The following is a 17,027-nucleotide window of genomic DNA, read 5'->3' on the forward strand; positions in this document are numbered from 1 at the left end:
TGGAAAGCTGCCTGGCGGAAAAAAGACCTGGGGGTACTGGTTGACAGCTGGCTGAATATGAGCCAGCAGTGTGCCCAGGTGGCCAAGAAGGCCAATGGCATCCTGGCTTGTATCAGGAATAGTGTGGCCAGCAGGAGTAGAGAAGTGAGCATGCCCCTGTACTGGGCACTGGTGAGGCTGCACCTCAAACACTGTGTTCGGTTTTGGGCCCCTCACTACAAGAAAGACATTGCATTGCTGGAACATGTCCAAAGGAGAGCAACCAAGCTGGTGAGGGGTCTGGAGCACAAGTCTTACGAGGAGCGGTTGAGGGAACTGGGGTTGTTTGGTCTGGAGGAGAGGAGGCTGAGAGGAGACCTTAACGTCCTCTACAACTGCCTGACAGGAGGTTGTAGTGAGGTGGGTGTTGGTCTCTTCTCGCTGGTAATGGACGATAGGACGAGGGGAAATGGTCTGAAGTTGCACCAGGGCAGGTTTAGGTTAGACATTAGGAAAAACTTCTTCCCCAAAAGGGTTGTCAAGCATTGGAAAGGCTATGCGGGGAAGTGGTCGAGTCCCCATTCCTGGAGATATTTAAAAGCTGGGTAGACGAGGTGCTTAGGGACATGGTTTAGTGGTGGACTTGGCAGTGCTAGGGCAGCGGTTGGACTTGATGATCTTAAAAGTTTTTTCCAACCTGAACAATTCCATGATTTTGTGGTACTGGCTGAGTTCAGCTTAATGCTCAGGTACAAATCGAAGTTCTTGGGCCCAGCCTTCTTTGTCTCCAGGCCTCAACTGTAGTTAAGGATGAGATGGATATAAGCAGAACCGTGTTTGTCTTAATCCGCATTATCACACAGTGTTATGCCACAGTATCAAGGAACACAAATCAATGTGCTAATTCCTATATATTCCTGAGGCTACACGATGGAAGGTATTATGGGAGTTTCAGCTGTTTATCACAGCAGTTTGCTGTGTTCAGAACACACTGAGAGTCATGCATGCTCTAGCCTGATCTGCCTTATAAATAAAAATTCTAGTTAAACCCCATGTTGAATTAAATATGTTTAAATCATTCCACAGGCTTATGCACAACCTTAAAGAATATGTATATTTTTAATTTAAATTAATCACATACTTAAGGGATAAGCGAGTATAAGCAGCTGCAGCTTCAAAGCGGTGTTTTCTTCAAGTGATGCTGACAAAAATGGAAATATATACAAATGTTCATAAATGACCTGTTACTGGTTAGCTCAAGAATACTGTGTTACTGGCTGCTGTTAGATGTTCTGTGGCTTCTGTTGAATTCAACTGATGTGAAATATCAGCATCTTTTGAGAATAATTTCTTGAAATGTTGTGCTTATGACCCTGAGTGGATAATTAACTGAAACTTGAAACGTGACTAAAGTCATTACTGCCCTCTGATAGGATGTTCTGTGTGCAGTGGAATTGGAAGCATCAGTCCAGCTCTCTTGGGTAGTCTTTCCAAAGCAGGACAAATGAACAGGTTTCTAACAAAAAAAAAAAAAGTTTTCAGGCAGTTGGAAATTAAATTGTTTTGCTAAGTATTTTAGAGAAACTTACTGTAAGTGATTGATTTTTGTATCATTTGTGAAAATAGAACTAGCCTCAGAAGATCAGCTTATCTTTTTTACCAACAGCAAATGTACAAAATTAAATCTAGAGTAATGGTCTTTACCTGTCAATCGAAGAAATATAAATGTTTAGTCTACTCTTTTTGAAAGATTGATCTTGGAATTACTGGAAAATGCATATGGTGTCTGATGTTACTGCTCTCAATTTTACTGTTACAGACCAAATGGGTGTTATTGCTACCTTGCAAAATTCCATTTATCAGTGATGCTGGTTTGTATATGACTGGCATGGTAATGGTATCTATGAGTCTGTCTAATACTGCAGCATTCAGTTACTTCAGAATCTGATGTACCTGTATTGATAGATTTGGGATTTAAATTTGATGTAAAAGAATCAGTGTGGATGTAAGTTTGGAAGCAGACTTTGGGTATTGAATGTTTTTTATTAAGCCTTTTAAATTTGCTTATGTCTTTACACCTAAAAAAGATCTTTCTTGTCCTTATGTGGTATTTTCTTGGGGATTTTGTAAAGCTATTGCAAGTTCATAGTTAAACAACTATGAAGGTTAAACATAGTTAAACAACCAAAGATAAGGTTATAGATGAAAGATTTGTTAGTTTGGGGGTGAGGGACTCTCGTAAAAGGGGGAGAGAAAGCGAAAATTGTTCCTGGGGTAGGCTGAGGGATGTAAGGACAAAGTGAAGAAATCAGGCTTCACTAATTCTGCAGCTTATGGATCACCTTGCTCTATTGCAGAAACCTATTTTTTCGGTTCTCTTTCCTAACATCAATGGGAATTAAACTAGTGTTTGTCATGGAAGGAGAGGCCCCCAAATTGAAAGCAGATACCATGAGCAAGAGGAACGAGATGCGCTATGGACCTTTGAAGAAAGTTGGAGCTGCAAGAACAGGGAGATCTTTATTTAAAACCATTTTAAAAGAGGTGAGTAACTGAGGCCTGTGTTTCAGTATTTTTAATGTGATAGGAAGAAATCTTAATCAAATTAAATACAAGAACTTGAAAGAATTAATAGTTTTCTACACAACAAATTTCAACAGTATTGAGAGTTTTGAAGGAACACATGCCTTTGAAATTACGGCATCTGTTAACTGTTGTAGAGGGACAATGTGAGAATAATTTTCTTGTTTGATGTGTTCTTGTGCATGTATGCTGTAATGACCCACAGTCATAACTGAATGTTTATTACAGAAATTCAACTTCCTTGTTCTTCAGTAGTGCTGATACTTTCTTTTTTCCCCTAGATTGAGGTATACATGAAAACAGGAATGTGTTCTGTACCTATGTAAGCGAAGTTAGTGTGTTTTTCAAGGGTGCACAGAACTGTTTTCTAACCTAGATCTATGATTTGGTAAACTAGCGGAATAGCTAAGAGGATACGCGTGTTGGAAACATGCTGTGTTAAGCTAAAAGGAAGCTTGTATAGTCTTGGTATAGATGGTTGAGACATTTATGAAATAGAATTTATAGATGCTCATGGCTTCAGTAGATTGAACGTATCAATTCATGTTTTATTCTTAAATTGTAAAATAAATATTTTTTTCTGAAATTTGTAAGAAGTATATATGAGTGTACATCAGTAAGTCTTATACTGCAGTCCAGTCTTACTAGGCCAACAGTACTGTACTTATATGCTTGACATTCTCAGGGAATCTGGTGTCTGTTGAGAGATGCCCAGTATTACTGCTTGAGTAAATGGCGTTGCTTTACAAAGACAAATATTCCTTTGTTACGCTTTTGAAAACATCCTAAATATCTATTTAAAGTGTAAAGATTTTTTGTGAAGGAGTAACCATTAATCATGCTGTGTTCAAGTCCTGTAATTAATACTTTGCTCTTAGTTGGCTTTTGACTGTAATGGTAAACCATGTTTCTTCTAAAGTAGTGCTTGTGTTGGTGTAGTGGTCTACAGGTAGTGCAACAGTAGCAGTTTTTGTATACACTTGTGTCTGAGACAATGAGCGCTAATAAGTGGAGCTAATTCAGCATTCAATCTCTTTCCTTTTGGATTCTTTCTTTTAGTGTCTCGAACTGCTGGAGTGTTTAGGTGTCCCATGGGTTCAAGCAGCTGGGGAAGCAGAGGCAATGTGTGCATACCTAAATGCAAAAGGGCACGTTGATGGCTGCATTACCAATGATGGAGATGTCTTCTTATATGGAGCTCAAACAGTTTATAGAAACTTTGCCATGAATGCTAAGGTAACGTACCTCATCCCGTTCTTGCCCTCTCTTTAGACTCTTCCCAAAAATGTAAATGGAAAGAAGGAACTTGAACTAATTACTTCGATATGATTACACTTACCCTCTAGTGCTTGAGTTTGTTTAAAATAGTACTTCTAAGACAAGCATGTTTTGTTTGATTCATTGGAAATGAACGTATTGGATGTGAGAGCAAAACATCAGTATTGGAGAACACTTACAGTATTGTCTGTGTTTGTAGTGTCCTGTGATGTGCAATATAAAGCTAAGTAGCAAATTTCTCCTGCCACTCCTCCCCTCTTTTCCTCCTTTACAGTGGAGAATTTGAGTGAAATAATTGTTTCCTGTAAATTTACCATTATGGCATATGTGAGCGGTCAGCCTCCTGGGTCTCATAACAGTGTTCGCACACTTGCATATCTTACTGGTTTGTTTTACTATGAATATAGTTACAATTAATACTATTAGTCTGTAATTGAACATGAATAGGGTAGGGATTGTACATCTGTATCATAATCACTTGTTGCAATAATAACTGATTTGTTTTTCTGAATGACCTTGAGCTGAAGCGTTCACTTGTTAGGAATGCAATTTTCCAGAACTGGTGAAAAGTTACCCCAAATTTCCGTAATTTATACTTTATCTGTAAATCAGAGAAAGGAATGCATGTGTTCCCTCCCTTCCACAAGAAAGTGGAGGAAAAATAATACTAGGGTTGGAATTTTAAATCATGTTCATCTGGAAGACTTTTTGAGAAAATACTTCAATGGTAGGAGAAAATCAATAGAACAGAAATAAAAAAGCACTATGAACAATTAACTTTTTAAAAAAAATAATTGGTTGATGGAAGATGATTTGCTTTGATGGCACCATGTTTGGGTTTTGTCTTTTCTGTCAGTTAACTTCCTTGTTATTTATCGCCAAAAATGAAAGTGGCCTCGATCTTTCAAGTGTACTTTGTTACATAGCTAAGTCAGCATTAAAACATTGTGTCTGTGTCTGTCAGGGGTATCTGTTCCAGAAGACTGGATTATTTGGGGTTGTTGGCTTGTGGAGGGGGTTTGCGGTGGGGGGGTGCAGTGTTCTGTGTTTTGATTCATGTTAAGCTTGATTTCATGTGGTGTGCTAGAGTCCCTCTACTCTTCAAAGCTTCAGGTGTTCCTTTAGCTCATGCCTAATATGCATTTTTAATAATGCATATTAAAAATGTTTACATGGATTTTTAAAGGTGAAGTTCTTGAGATGACTTAACACAGGCACTAGTACTAGATAACGTTAGTTTTGCCACACTTTTTCTACAGGTAGTAAACCGTAAAACACCCCTTAGCTTATTTAGTTCCTTTCAACAGTTGCTGTCCATACTTACTACTTGAAATTCCAGAACTGTAGTTATTCATGTGGTGTCCATGCAATACATTATAAATTTTAATTACTGCTTTGATTTTTTTTTTTTTTTGCGCTATTGGACACCTCTTACGGGATAGACCCATTTCCTGCAGATGTGGGTGACTAGGGGTGGGTAAGCAATCACAAATGAACGTGACTCAGGGCAGTTTCTTTCCCTGATGTTAAGAGAAATAAAATGTATGATAAATTTCTTTTGCAGGATCCACTTCTTGACTGTTATACAATGTCTTCTATTAAGGAGAAGCTTGGTTGTGACAGAGAGTCTTTAATTGGGCTAGCTGTTCTTCTGGGTTGTGATTACCTTCCAAAGGTAAGCAATATAATTATTTTTTATTAGGTACTTACAGCTTATTGTCTTTCAAGACACTGTATCAAGGGAGACGTGTGCATGCTAACAACACCGTATGCAATGAATGATTACTCAGATCTAGTTGAAGATGATACTTAATAAAGTACTGTAAATTTTGTTTGTGAAGGCTTAAAGATAATCAGAATGGTTCATGAACATTAATCTTTCAAAACTGGTATGTATTATTCCAGACTTTTACATAATAGAGGTGAAGACAAAAATTTAGATGTTGATTACTCTGAGCAAAAGTGAGGACTGAGTTGTTTGCCGGGATACTTTGAACTTGTTCGTGTTAAAGTACATCCCTGGCAGAGCAGCTGTGGAAAATAAGAAAAAACAGCTTTGTCTATGCTGTTTGGAATAGTTAATAATGTAGTTTTGAACCACAGTTATTAGTAATGCCAGTTCTGGATGCAGTTTGGATATATCCCTTTTAGTTCTATCATTTGTAAATATATGATCTATGAAGTAGGAGTCACCTGTTTGAAAGTTTGCCTGATGAATGAAGTGAGAGGGATCTCACTCATTACTGCTTTACTATTTTTTTTTTCCTGTAAGCTATTGAATTTTTTTGGAGACTTTGAACAGAAGCTGTTGTAATAGCTATCTGAGATGGAAAGGAAGCAGAATGAAAATTGATTTCCATACAGTTCATTATATGGTGACTTCAGGCAAGAGTTGCTCCCATTCAGGCTTGCAGTAGATATCTAGTTATTCTTAAATCATTGTCTTCCAATTTGATAAAACTGTCCTTTTAAACAACTGATATTGCTGAAAGAGCAAATAGCTCTATTTTTTATTTTTTTTTTCTGAAAGACTTGCTTCTGTTATAGGAATCTTTAAATAGTCTGGGTTTTTTATTATTATTACTACTACTACAACAACAAAATAGATGTATAGAGAGGGAGTAAAAAAAGGTACTGGCTAACTGGTGGTTACTGTAATGGAACTAGCAGCTCCCAGAACACCAGGTTCTTGCACAGTCCTAAAGCGACATGATTATGTGATGCCAAATGGGTGTCTTTTTTGGTTACTGCAGCACAGCAAAGTGGATAGAGACAGAAACTTCTAAGGAAACCTGAATTATGGGAGTGCATTGGGAATTGGGATTGGCAGAACAGATAAATGAGAATACCACTCTAGAATTGCACTTACTTTGTTGAATATATATCAAAACGATGCTTTCCTTGCAGAAGCCGAATATCTGACACTCTGCCTGACTGGCTGGCTGCAGTCCAATGAGAATTTCTGATGGGTTTTGAATGTACATTATTTCATATGGTTGCATGTATTCAGTTCAGCCATTAACAGCTGAGTAAAAATATGCTATAGATTTATTTGTAATAATGCTGTAGAAAGCACACTCAATACAAACTTTATATTCAACTGTACTGATTCTTGGCAAAATAGACTAGAGTAAGGATTGAAGGAGGAACTGGAAAAGCAGTATGTATGTTATAAATCATTATGGTTGTTTTGAATGAACTGACTTTCGCTCTTCAGCATGTCTAGAGGTTACTACCAAGTTCTGGATTTCAGTCCGTGTGCTAGGTTCCAGAAAATATTTGCGGTTCCTATCTATTATCCATAATGGTAGTCCCTCTTCCTGTGAAGGACATGCATACTTACAGATGTAATAATGGAGTAAATATCAAAATCAAGCAAGCAATTATTGAAAGGGAGGGGAGGTGTTCTTTGGGTTTGTGGTTTTATTGGGGTTTTCAGTTTTTCTTCAGAAAATGCTGTAGTACTTTCTTTGTCACCTCTCAAAATTGATTTTGCATAAGTGCTTGAGATCTTAAAAATATTAAAAGTTGTGTGTGTTACACTAGTACAGCTGTAGTCTGTCTCCTTCTCTGACTTTAGAACTTGGTCAAAATTATTTTTCTCAATTTATTCTCAACATCTGGGATAATTTTTGCCATTTCTCTACATAATGTTATTAAGGGTTTTTTTTTATGAAATTCTGAATACTTTCTGTTTGTCATTAACATATCGTATTTCTGTCTCTATAGGGTGTTCCAGGAGTTGGGAAAGAGCAAGCTTTAAAGTTAATTGAGACTTTGCGAGGTCAAAACTTATTGCAAAGGTAAAGTGAAAAACTATGTTGCATGCTGAAATACTTTGATTTAATTCAAAGGCTTGCTGGTATGTACTTCAGCTCCAAGACAATGCTTGCAATACTTCAATTCGGGCATAAAGAGGAAAGAGATTACTATATTCTTTATTTTATATTTGCTAAATGAATTGTGTGTTTTGCTAGACAAGCTTCTTAATTGTTTTAAACGTTAGCTGGCTCCTGGCTCTTGAGCTAGCAGATCAATGTTGGTATACTGGAAAGGAAGTCATAGGGGACTGATGAGAAATTTCTGCTGATTTTTGATTGGGTTGTGGATCAGACATGAGATACCAAATGCTTTTTATGTTCATTATCATAATGTGTGTGTCAATACTAGAAATCCAACAATCATATAGTGTACTTAAAGAAAAAAAAATAAATCTATTTCATAAACTAGAAAACACTGTTCCTTGGGTAGCTGCCCAAGAAGTGTAAAGGGAGTATTTTTCAGTGTTTTGAGTATGAAAGTTAAAAATATTTCTTAATCCTTTTAATATCATCCTTTTAGGTTTGAGCAATGGAAAGAACAATTTCAGTGTGATAAAAATCCACCTTTGGTTGTTAAAAGGGTAGTTCACTGTTCTGAGTGCCATCATCCAGGTCAGTGTAAAAAAAGTGTTGAATTTTATTTTTAGCCTAGTTACTTTTTGTTCTGGGTAGGAGGGGTTTTTGTTTGTTTGGGTTTGGAGTATTTCATAACTGGATTAAAAACTCCTTATCTTGTCATTCACCTCCTGGGCTGTCTTCACATTTTCAATATTGTGTATATGTATCTTTATATAAATATTTTGAGGCTGGGGTACTACCTTTCTTCAGACGTTCAACCAGGTGATAGCAGGTGGAACGTAATCACAGCGTTGTTGTGTGATCCCAGATATTTGCCTTTTTAAGATTATCAGTAAGGAAAGCATGCATGCTATACTGACACACAACTGTTTCTTTAGTTGCCTGAATTGGTCTTGCATCAAGAGGACTGAATCTATTAGCAATGCTGGGTTTTGCTGCAGTGTTTTCTTTTTAAGAAATTCATCTTAAGGAACCTCTTTTTGGTAGCATCTTTCATCAGTGAACCTGTTCAAACCTGTCACTTGGAGAAGGAAATGCTTGTTTCAAATATGTTACTTACACACTTGTCAGGTTGTCATGGACTATGGTGGTTTTTAGGTAATAAAGTTTTCAGCATAAGGTCTGAAACTTGGGGGAAAAGTCTTCAAAAAAGAAATTGGCAGCTTGCTTGTATTTGTCAGTTTTCACTGTAGATCTAGAAATGCAGCTAAAGCACTCGGATCTGCTTACAGCTGCTGTTTATGTCAGGGTCATATGTGTTCTGAGCTTTGTGTTTGTACTGTTAGCTTTGCATACTTGGAGATTTTGGAAACCTTTTCTCCTCATGCTTTGTGCACCTGCTTCGATAGGATCATACAAAGAACATGAGCACAGTGGATGTAAATTCTGTGAAAGCACCAGATCCTGCAAACCCAATGACTCTAAATACAGCTGCCCTTGTGAATGGCATCGGCTAGAGCGAGTGAAACAAGCAAGTGCAGTGGAGGACAATATCAGAAAGTAGGAATGTCTTGAAAATTGAACTGCTTTTCCCTGCGTTCATGTGCAGGGTGAGCATTTAAATTCTGCATTTTTCCCATTTATATTCAGTTCCTAATACATTTGTTTTACCTGCAGAAAAGCTAACAGTTGTGAGGGCTTTCCGTTCTCTGAGGTAACAAACAAGCCTATTTAAAGATTTTCTTTTTTTTTTTTTTAATCAATTAATTGAAATTCAGTTTTCTGCCCTCTTTTAAACTCTTCTTTTTTTTTCTCAAGGTTATCCAAGAATTTCTTGTAAACAAGAATAAATTGATCAAGATAAAGGAATGCCAAAGGCCAAATTTATTGTCCTTTCAGGTATATAACAAAATACTGGTTATTCAGCTCTGTAGTTTTTTGTTTATTGCTAAGGAAGGCATCTGTGATAATTTTGATCTTCACTGAGAGTTTTACTGGAAATAAGAATTAACTCGTGCTAACTCTTCTTAATATACCTCATTTTTTGAAAGTGTAAAATTGAAGACTGAAAAAAATCAGTTGGTGTATATAGGTGTGTAGAAAAGTGTAAGAACGAGAACTTAGAATAAAGGGTCACTTGCTATTGTTTTGTTTTTCACCATCTAGTATGACTAGATTGGGTTGCTGAGTGCTGCATTATCTATATAGTCTATAAAGTATATGGTTATGAGATAATACATACTTCAGGGATGTTATTTCTTTTGTTTTCATTCACCTGTCATAAAGGTGTTGATAGGTACAGCTCTTGGTTTTACCTGTTCTTGTTTCATCATCATATTGACCCTTTGGGTATTATAGCAAGTCATGATTGTGGACTACTTTTTTTAACATTAACCTTTCTTTTTCAATGATTTTTCAATGATTTTTTTTCTTTGGTATCATTGAGATAAACAGCTTCTCTATATAACAAGCAGAAGTGGCTTTTATTCTGTATGTTGCCTGTTTCCCAAAAAAAAAAAAAAGATAGGAGGCTGGTTTTTAGCACCATACTATCAGCTCTCAAGTTCAGAGACCCTTTAATTGAAAGTAAGTGAAGCTCAAAGTGGTCTAGCTTATTCCTCTGTCCATAGAAGGAAGGATAAATATCTTGTGAGCCTTCTTTATTTTTTTTTTTTTTTTTTTTTTTTTTATCGCTTAGACGTCCTTTCTTGAGGCCGCAGCATGCATTGTTTTCTAAGAATGATTTTTATTTGGTTTTTTTATTAGTGAAAGCAGATCTTTTACAGCGTTTCCTTTTCAGGGATTGATAACAGTGAGAACTGTGTATAGCATAATAGACTGCTGTTGAACAATGTAGATTTAATGAAAATCCGTGATCATCCTTCTCTCACATGCAAAATCCTTATTTTTCACAGCTCCTTGCACAGCCAATCTGAATCCAATCAGGTGTTTAGCAACTCCCTTATCCCTGCTGCTGCCACCACGCAGCTGTTCCCTGGGCTTGTTACTGACAGCTGATGAATCTGCCCTGTCACAGACGACTCTTCCCTCCCTTGGCAGTTGAGATACCGTTACGCATTACACTAACGTATAAAAGCATTCTAGATACTTCAAGTGTTCAGTCCTGTGTCCCTACTCCATAGCTGTCTAAGCATGATACCTAACAGAATAAGAAAGTTCTAAAGTTTGGGGTGGTTTTTTTTATACTGACAGATATTTGCTTCTGAGAAGATGGAGTGGCCCAAACATTACGCTTGTAAGAAACTGTTAGTGCTATTGACACGTTATGATATGATCCAGAGAAAATCTGGATACATTGATGCAAAACAGCTGCAGGCAAAACGGTAATGTAGCTTGATTTCTTGAACTTAATATGTTTACTTCTGCTGCTGGAGGAAAATCATGCGGTTTTTTAACTTTTTTTACGGAAATAAAATTGTTTTCTTCCATCTCTGTTCCAAGCCTTGTGCTCATTTTGAATAGAGTTAAAAATTAGGATCAGTACACCAATTCTTACACTACTGCTGCACAAATTAACACATATAGCAGTTCCCTTTCATTCTAACTGACAATGCCTGCTTTTTCTTATGCTTACTTGCTGTTCTGTTTCCTTGGATCTGCACGTGAGATAGAGCATTAGTGGTTTGATCTTCTGCTCAGGTTCTTAGCAGAAGTTTAGGATCTTGTTTTAAATCACAGAAGTTAATTAGACTTGGAAATGAGCATCTGCAGATTCAGTCATGGTCTCCAATTTCTTATCAGACCTACAGACTGTCGTTGTACTACGTGCCTGCTGAAATCATTGGCTTATGGTTCTATTTCGTTACCCGTTCTCAAAACATTTTCATTCAGAACTGCTGCATTTAGGAATATAAAGATGACCAAGTATCCATTACTGAAAATGGATATGCAAGAAAAAAAGCAAGATAAGCATGTAACTACTTTCCCCTAGGATATTTTCCCACTAACCAGATTGCCATTACTCAGGGATTATTAGTACCTTCTTACTCTATAAGTCCTCAATGTATTTTTTTTAAATGATCTATCTAATCTTTAAACTTAGTAAACTTTTAGAATCTACAGTGTCTGTTGGCAAATCAGAACTTAACTTCACTCTGTGAAGGGAATTGTTACTTATTTTAGCTTTAGTACCTGATGGTTTCATTTCTCCAATGAACCCCAAATTCTCCCCCCACTCCCCGCAATTCTTGCAATATGCAAGAAGGTTAGTAGTTTTTCCATGTTCCTTGATGCTGTTAAAGATTTTATAGGCCTTAATTTTGGGGGACAGAAGAACAGTCAGTAGCAATGTGATAGTATCTGTTCTGGGTTGATGTGTCATAGTCTGCTAAATTATTACTTGCAGAAAAGCTGTTCTCGGTGGTGTTTTCTTTCAAAGGAGTGGAAAGGCTGATTGGGAGCTGCTTTTTAAATGGATTGGCTAGATAAATTACCAGCATTTACCTTGATGAATGAATTAATTGACATCCTCTGTTTATAACACTTTCTAGTGTTTCAGGAGTTTAAAAGACAAATCATGCATGCTCTGGAAGATTTCTTTTGTTAATAAATGTTTAAAAATGCAGTAATGATGCAGCAGGAGCCTCTGCACGCGTAGGAGCCTATTAAACTAGGGTGCAGAGAATGTTTTTAGAAAAATTTCATGAAGACTGACTGTCCCTGCTCAGTTCATGTTTTATCTTCTTTCATGCTCTCATGCAAAGGATATAAATGACCCTGTCTGGTCATTCAGAAAATTACTATCTGTGGCCATAGCTGCCTCTGTGGCATTGGTTGAAGATATCAAACTGATGTTTGTAGGAGTCTGCATTACAGTTGTCTGTTACAGAATAGCTTTTTGATTTCTTGTTATGCTCCTTTGAGCTGTATCATTAAAAAAAATGAAAATGTTTCAGTACTCAAATCTAGACTCAAAATGTTACTGTATAACTTATACAGAGAAGTAGTGTATTTTTAAAAGGTGTATTAATTTCACTATTGCAAGAATATTTTTTTCCTCTGAATCATTACAAACCAGAGTATAGAAATATTTTTAGGTAACTTAGATTTTTCATTTCCTGTTTAAACAAAACCATTTAATGGACGTCTTTTTGTTCTTACAGGGTAGTCAAGACACGTGTTAAACACGGAATTCCTTGTTTTGAAATTGAGTGGCAAAAGCCAGGTTAGTCTGGTTTCTATGTACATTATGGAACAAAACAATTCATAGAAAAAGAGAAAGCATGCTTTAAAGAGGAAAAGAGTTTGACAATGCTGTGAGGCAATGAAATGTGGGTGAGATTGGAAACTGTTTCATAAACAATAGAAAACGTGAATCAAATTTCACATACCCCGAAAGTAAAAGCAATGCTTTAAAAAAAAAAAATCTACGTAGAAAGCAAGGAACTCAAGTCTTCAGGTAACTTTTCCTGATACATGTTAACAAGACCTGGACTCTGTATTTCATGCCTTATTTCACTGTGTACCCAAAGCTGTGACTGTTTACTAGCTAGATATTTTTCTGTGCTGATAGACTTCTACCTTCAGTGTGCCCGCTTCTGCCAGGAGACTGGCAGAAAGAAAAAGTCTTTACTTGTAGCTAAATCTCAAACATTGTACTGTTGGCCTTTTTACATACCTTTTTGTACTCAAATAAATTTTTTGTTCTTTGTTTTTCTTATTCCCTACTTTGATATGTGTGCATATACATGTCTAATGTACATTCATTAATTTTTTAGAACATTATGTTGATGCAGAAGATGAGCCTGCAGAGTTGTTTGTAGTCACAGTAGAAGAAGAGTCTTTGTTTCAGGCTGCTTATCCTGACGTTGTTGCCCTTTATCAAGTGGAAAAGTCAGAAGTTCTGAAGAAGAAACAGAAAAGTAAGTCCAAAAGCTTATTTCTTACAAACTTATAGGTCTTGCCAGGATACAAGAAGCAAGAGCAACAAACATTTCTCCCACCATTGAGCAATATCATTTTTTGTCAAGATCAAGGCATGGTATCTTGCAGGGACTGTGCTTTTATCTTACCATTTTATACTTCAGCTCTAGGAAATCTGAACTGTGGTTAATATGCCATTTTGATATTCCCTTTTTATTTTTTATTAGACAGGAAAGACAGACCGAAAGAAAAGGAATTATCAAATGTTTGTGATGAAGTTAGCGATCTTCTGTCTCAAATGAATTTAAAATCTAGATGTGGAATTCTTCCTGTGCAAGACTCCTTGTCAGATATAGAAAGTCCCCCAGAAGATCAGATACGCCAGAGGAGCACAGAATCAAAAGGTCTAGCATTAGCTGCAGCTTCCTGCGTAACAACTGTTCAAAAGCCAGCATCAGCAGCTGATCTTACTCTGACTGCATCACCTTACTCGCTCTTACAGAGTACGTTGGCTGATTCATCTGTATTGCCGGCACAATTTACAAAAAATTCAGGGATATCATCCTCTTCCTCTGTAACACCTGGTCTACAGCTCAGCAGTATTCATTGGGAAGAAACCTTCTTCAGTGCTTCACCAGCCCACAGGGGTGATACCCATGATCCCACAGCAGATGCAACTACACACATAAAACACTCGTATCCACTAGGTCATGAAACAGTAAGAAATAGCTCAGAATACTCTGATGCTATGCAGTCTGATCAGCATCATTCTGACAGCGCGGATGATTTGGTTTCAGATGATGCTGTGGGACAGCTTCAGAAGTGGTCTTTAAGCGAGCGAATACTTAAGAAGACTTCCATTCTATCAAACCTGTTGTTGTCTGAAGATGTAATGCAACCGGAGTCTTTGAAATGTTTAAAACAAACAAAAGAAACATCGAATCCTGATAAAGATTACATCTCTTCCTCAAGTCAGTTAAATAAACTAGTGCAGGAGAGCCAAAATGTGCCATCAGAAAACTCTGCAAGGGAATCATGCGTGCACTTTTATCGAGATCAGTACGAAAATGCTGACAACCTGGCTGAAATGATGAAAAAAAACCATAACATAAGCAGTTCAACATCTCTAGCCCTCAGTGGGCAAACAACAGAGATGCTGCATCCTGGGTGTGAAATGCCTCCAGCATCTCAAAAGCCAGCAGATGTTGTAACTGGCTGTCACATTAAAAAAGCTGGTACTCAAACTATTTGGAAAACTTCTTTTAAAAAGAGTGTGTGTCAGAACAGATGTTCTTCTAGTGAAGACAGTGATGATGGGAACATGAATAAAAATCTGATTTATGAGCAGCAGAAAAGGCAATTGAACCCCGGTCAGTTTAAAAAATGTTTTACAAAGAAAAGCAGTAACATTGTTACTAGCAAAAGGACAAACAGTGACTCAGCCCTTATAATTAAAGGGAAGGAGAAAAACACCAATTTAAAAAAAGATGGTAATAGTTTCTCATTGCAAGTTTCTCCAAAACCATCCTCTGTAGGGGAAGTTAATTGTTCCCAAAGTCCAGAGCAACCATTTGAGAGCTCAGGTTCTGGTCCCACACAACGAGCCATGAGTACTGTTCCGCCTTCTGTATGGGCAGACAGTCCCCTTCCCCTGTCTGAAAGGCTAAAACAAAGAATCAAAATCAATTAGCTTCTCCATAAAATAGATTATGATGACAATAAACTCTGAACCGTCAGCTCTTCCAGCATTCTTTCTCAAAGTTTCTACAGTATGCTCTATGAATTTTAAGTGGACACTGCATACTGGAGCTAAAGTTTGAAACTAAAATGTTAGCAAAAATACCAAATAGCTGATTATAGGCAAGTGCCAGTTCTTCTGGACTTGATTGTGCTCTGAACTTGATAATAAGCATCAGGATATAGTATACAAGGGAGCAGGGAGGTTTATTTATGAAATAAGGGGTTTTTTCCCAGCCAGTTGTGAGGATTTTCTGTACAGCCATTAGTCCTTCTGGTAATAAAACCAGACTTATTAAAATAGTGCCTGCACTGCTGTTGGATAGTCTTAATAAGACAAGCGGCTCTTTGCAGCTAAAATTTTCCATTCTGCTCCACTAACTTAATTTTGTTAGTTTTAAAATGGGTTTTCAAATCCTGGGATGCTGGTTGTGTTGATTATCTCTGAAGGAGCAGATAGAGACACACAGCAGATGTACCTTGCAGGGGAGCTAAATTTGTATCTGCTGTGCCCTCTAATAAACTGCTCTGAGTGTGTGTGTCTTCCAAAAAATGGAGTAAGCCATGTAAGGGTATTCTGGTTTTGTAGCTGTCATATCTAATATTTAAGGAAATTTGATGGCTGTTTTAATAAAACATTTGTAGTTTGGGGTTTTTTTTTTCTTAAAAAGAAGATATAAAACCCCATGTAACACTTACTTCTGTTTATGACAGAATGAAGGTTAAGTTACAGAAAATCAAAATCTAATGATGATATTGTGGATTCTTTGAATAATATCATGTAAGTGTTTGCTTCTAAGGGGGAAATTGAGTACAACTGCATTTTTGAAGGTGTTCTTCCTACCCCTTTAAGATAGAAGCAGTCTCTGTTCATACACAAAAAAAAGTTGTCTTCAACAGTTTATTAGAAAATGCTTCCTTGCCTGCCTGTAAGTGTTCGTAACTTTTTCTGTGGACCAAACAGAAGGACGCTCTTACCAAGATACAATGTTAACAATAGAAATTTAGAATATCTATGCCTTAATGAAAATGTCAGTTCTTTCTTCATAAAGGCTGATGCTTTAAAAGTCAGGAAACTAAGTTACAGATGTGCTTGAGGAAGAAATAGATAGTCCCTAGATAATACAACCTGTAATTAGTGGAAATGGTAGTTTCATATTTTCCTCTGTGGGAAGATGGAAGAAGTTTATATATAGTTGATTTTCCAAATGAGAAATGTATCATTGAAACGAGCACACAATACAAAATATTGGAAAAGTATTTTTGGTTTTAGAGGTGGTCTCTCTCTTCTGGAGGCTCTTGACCACCCATCTGATGTGAGGGGGAGCTAGAAGAACAGATAAGCTAAGGAGAAGAAGAGTAGCAGTCACCTGGGGACCGTAAATGGAGAGAATCCTTATGCAGTGGTCAGTAGTGGAGAGATCAGACCATTTCTTTGTGGAAAAACGTTCATACTGGTTCTGTATGATTCTTTTCCTTGCTGCTGCTGATTTTGAGTACTGGAAGTTGGAATCAAGAGTTTGAATTTTCCTTAATAAAAATGCCAACATCACGTGAATGACCTCACTTTTGTTCCTGTCCAGTGGATGAGGGTGCACTCTCTTGTTGGAGGGATAAGATTTCACCCAGTGTGTGGGTTTCTGTGTTTTAAGGGTTTTTGGGGGGGTTGGGTTTTGGTGGTTTTTTGGTTGGTTTTTGGGTTGTTTTTTTTTTTTTTTTTTAGAACTG

General features: G+C 37.0%; 1 protein-coding gene across 2 annotated transcripts in view; it reads left to right on the forward strand.

Annotated features, from left to right (window-relative positions):
• Positions 1-16,796, forward strand: part of GEN1 (GEN1 Holliday junction 5' flap endonuclease) — a 17,185-nt gene extending 389 nt beyond the window's left edge. Inside the window, exons 2-14 of one of the 2 annotated variants that reach the window (XM_035897192.1) lie at positions 2,337-2,523; positions 3,622-3,798; positions 5,405-5,515; positions 7,570-7,643; positions 8,182-8,273; positions 9,089-9,239; positions 9,357-9,393; positions 9,498-9,578; positions 10,893-11,023; positions 12,803-12,864; positions 13,418-13,561; positions 13,790-13,966; positions 14,065-14,170. In XM_035897192.1, the coding sequence (XP_035753085.1) occupies positions 2,337-2,523; positions 3,622-3,798; positions 5,405-5,515; positions 7,570-7,643; positions 8,182-8,273; positions 9,089-9,239; positions 9,357-9,393; positions 9,498-9,578; positions 10,893-11,023; positions 12,803-12,864; positions 13,418-13,561; positions 13,790-13,966; positions 14,065-14,078 (1,438 nt within the window). In that variant the 3' untranslated portion in view covers positions 14,079-14,170. Of the gene's footprint in view, positions 1-2,336; positions 2,524-3,621; positions 3,799-5,404; positions 5,516-7,569; positions 7,644-8,181; positions 8,274-9,088; positions 9,240-9,356; positions 9,394-9,497; positions 9,579-10,892; positions 11,024-12,802; positions 12,865-13,417; positions 13,562-13,789 lie in introns of both variants that reach the window. The other variant, XM_009641793.2, reaches the window with a different exon arrangement.
• Positions 16,797-17,027: the final 231 nt, after the last annotated feature.

The sequence above is a fragment of the Egretta garzetta genome, unplaced genomic scaffold (assembly GCF_000687185.1).
Source record: "Egretta garzetta isolate BGI_Z169 unplaced genomic scaffold, ASM68718v1 scaffold607, whole genome shotgun sequence".
Lineage (NCBI taxonomy): Eukaryota > Metazoa > Chordata > Aves > Pelecaniformes > Ardeidae > Egretta > Egretta garzetta.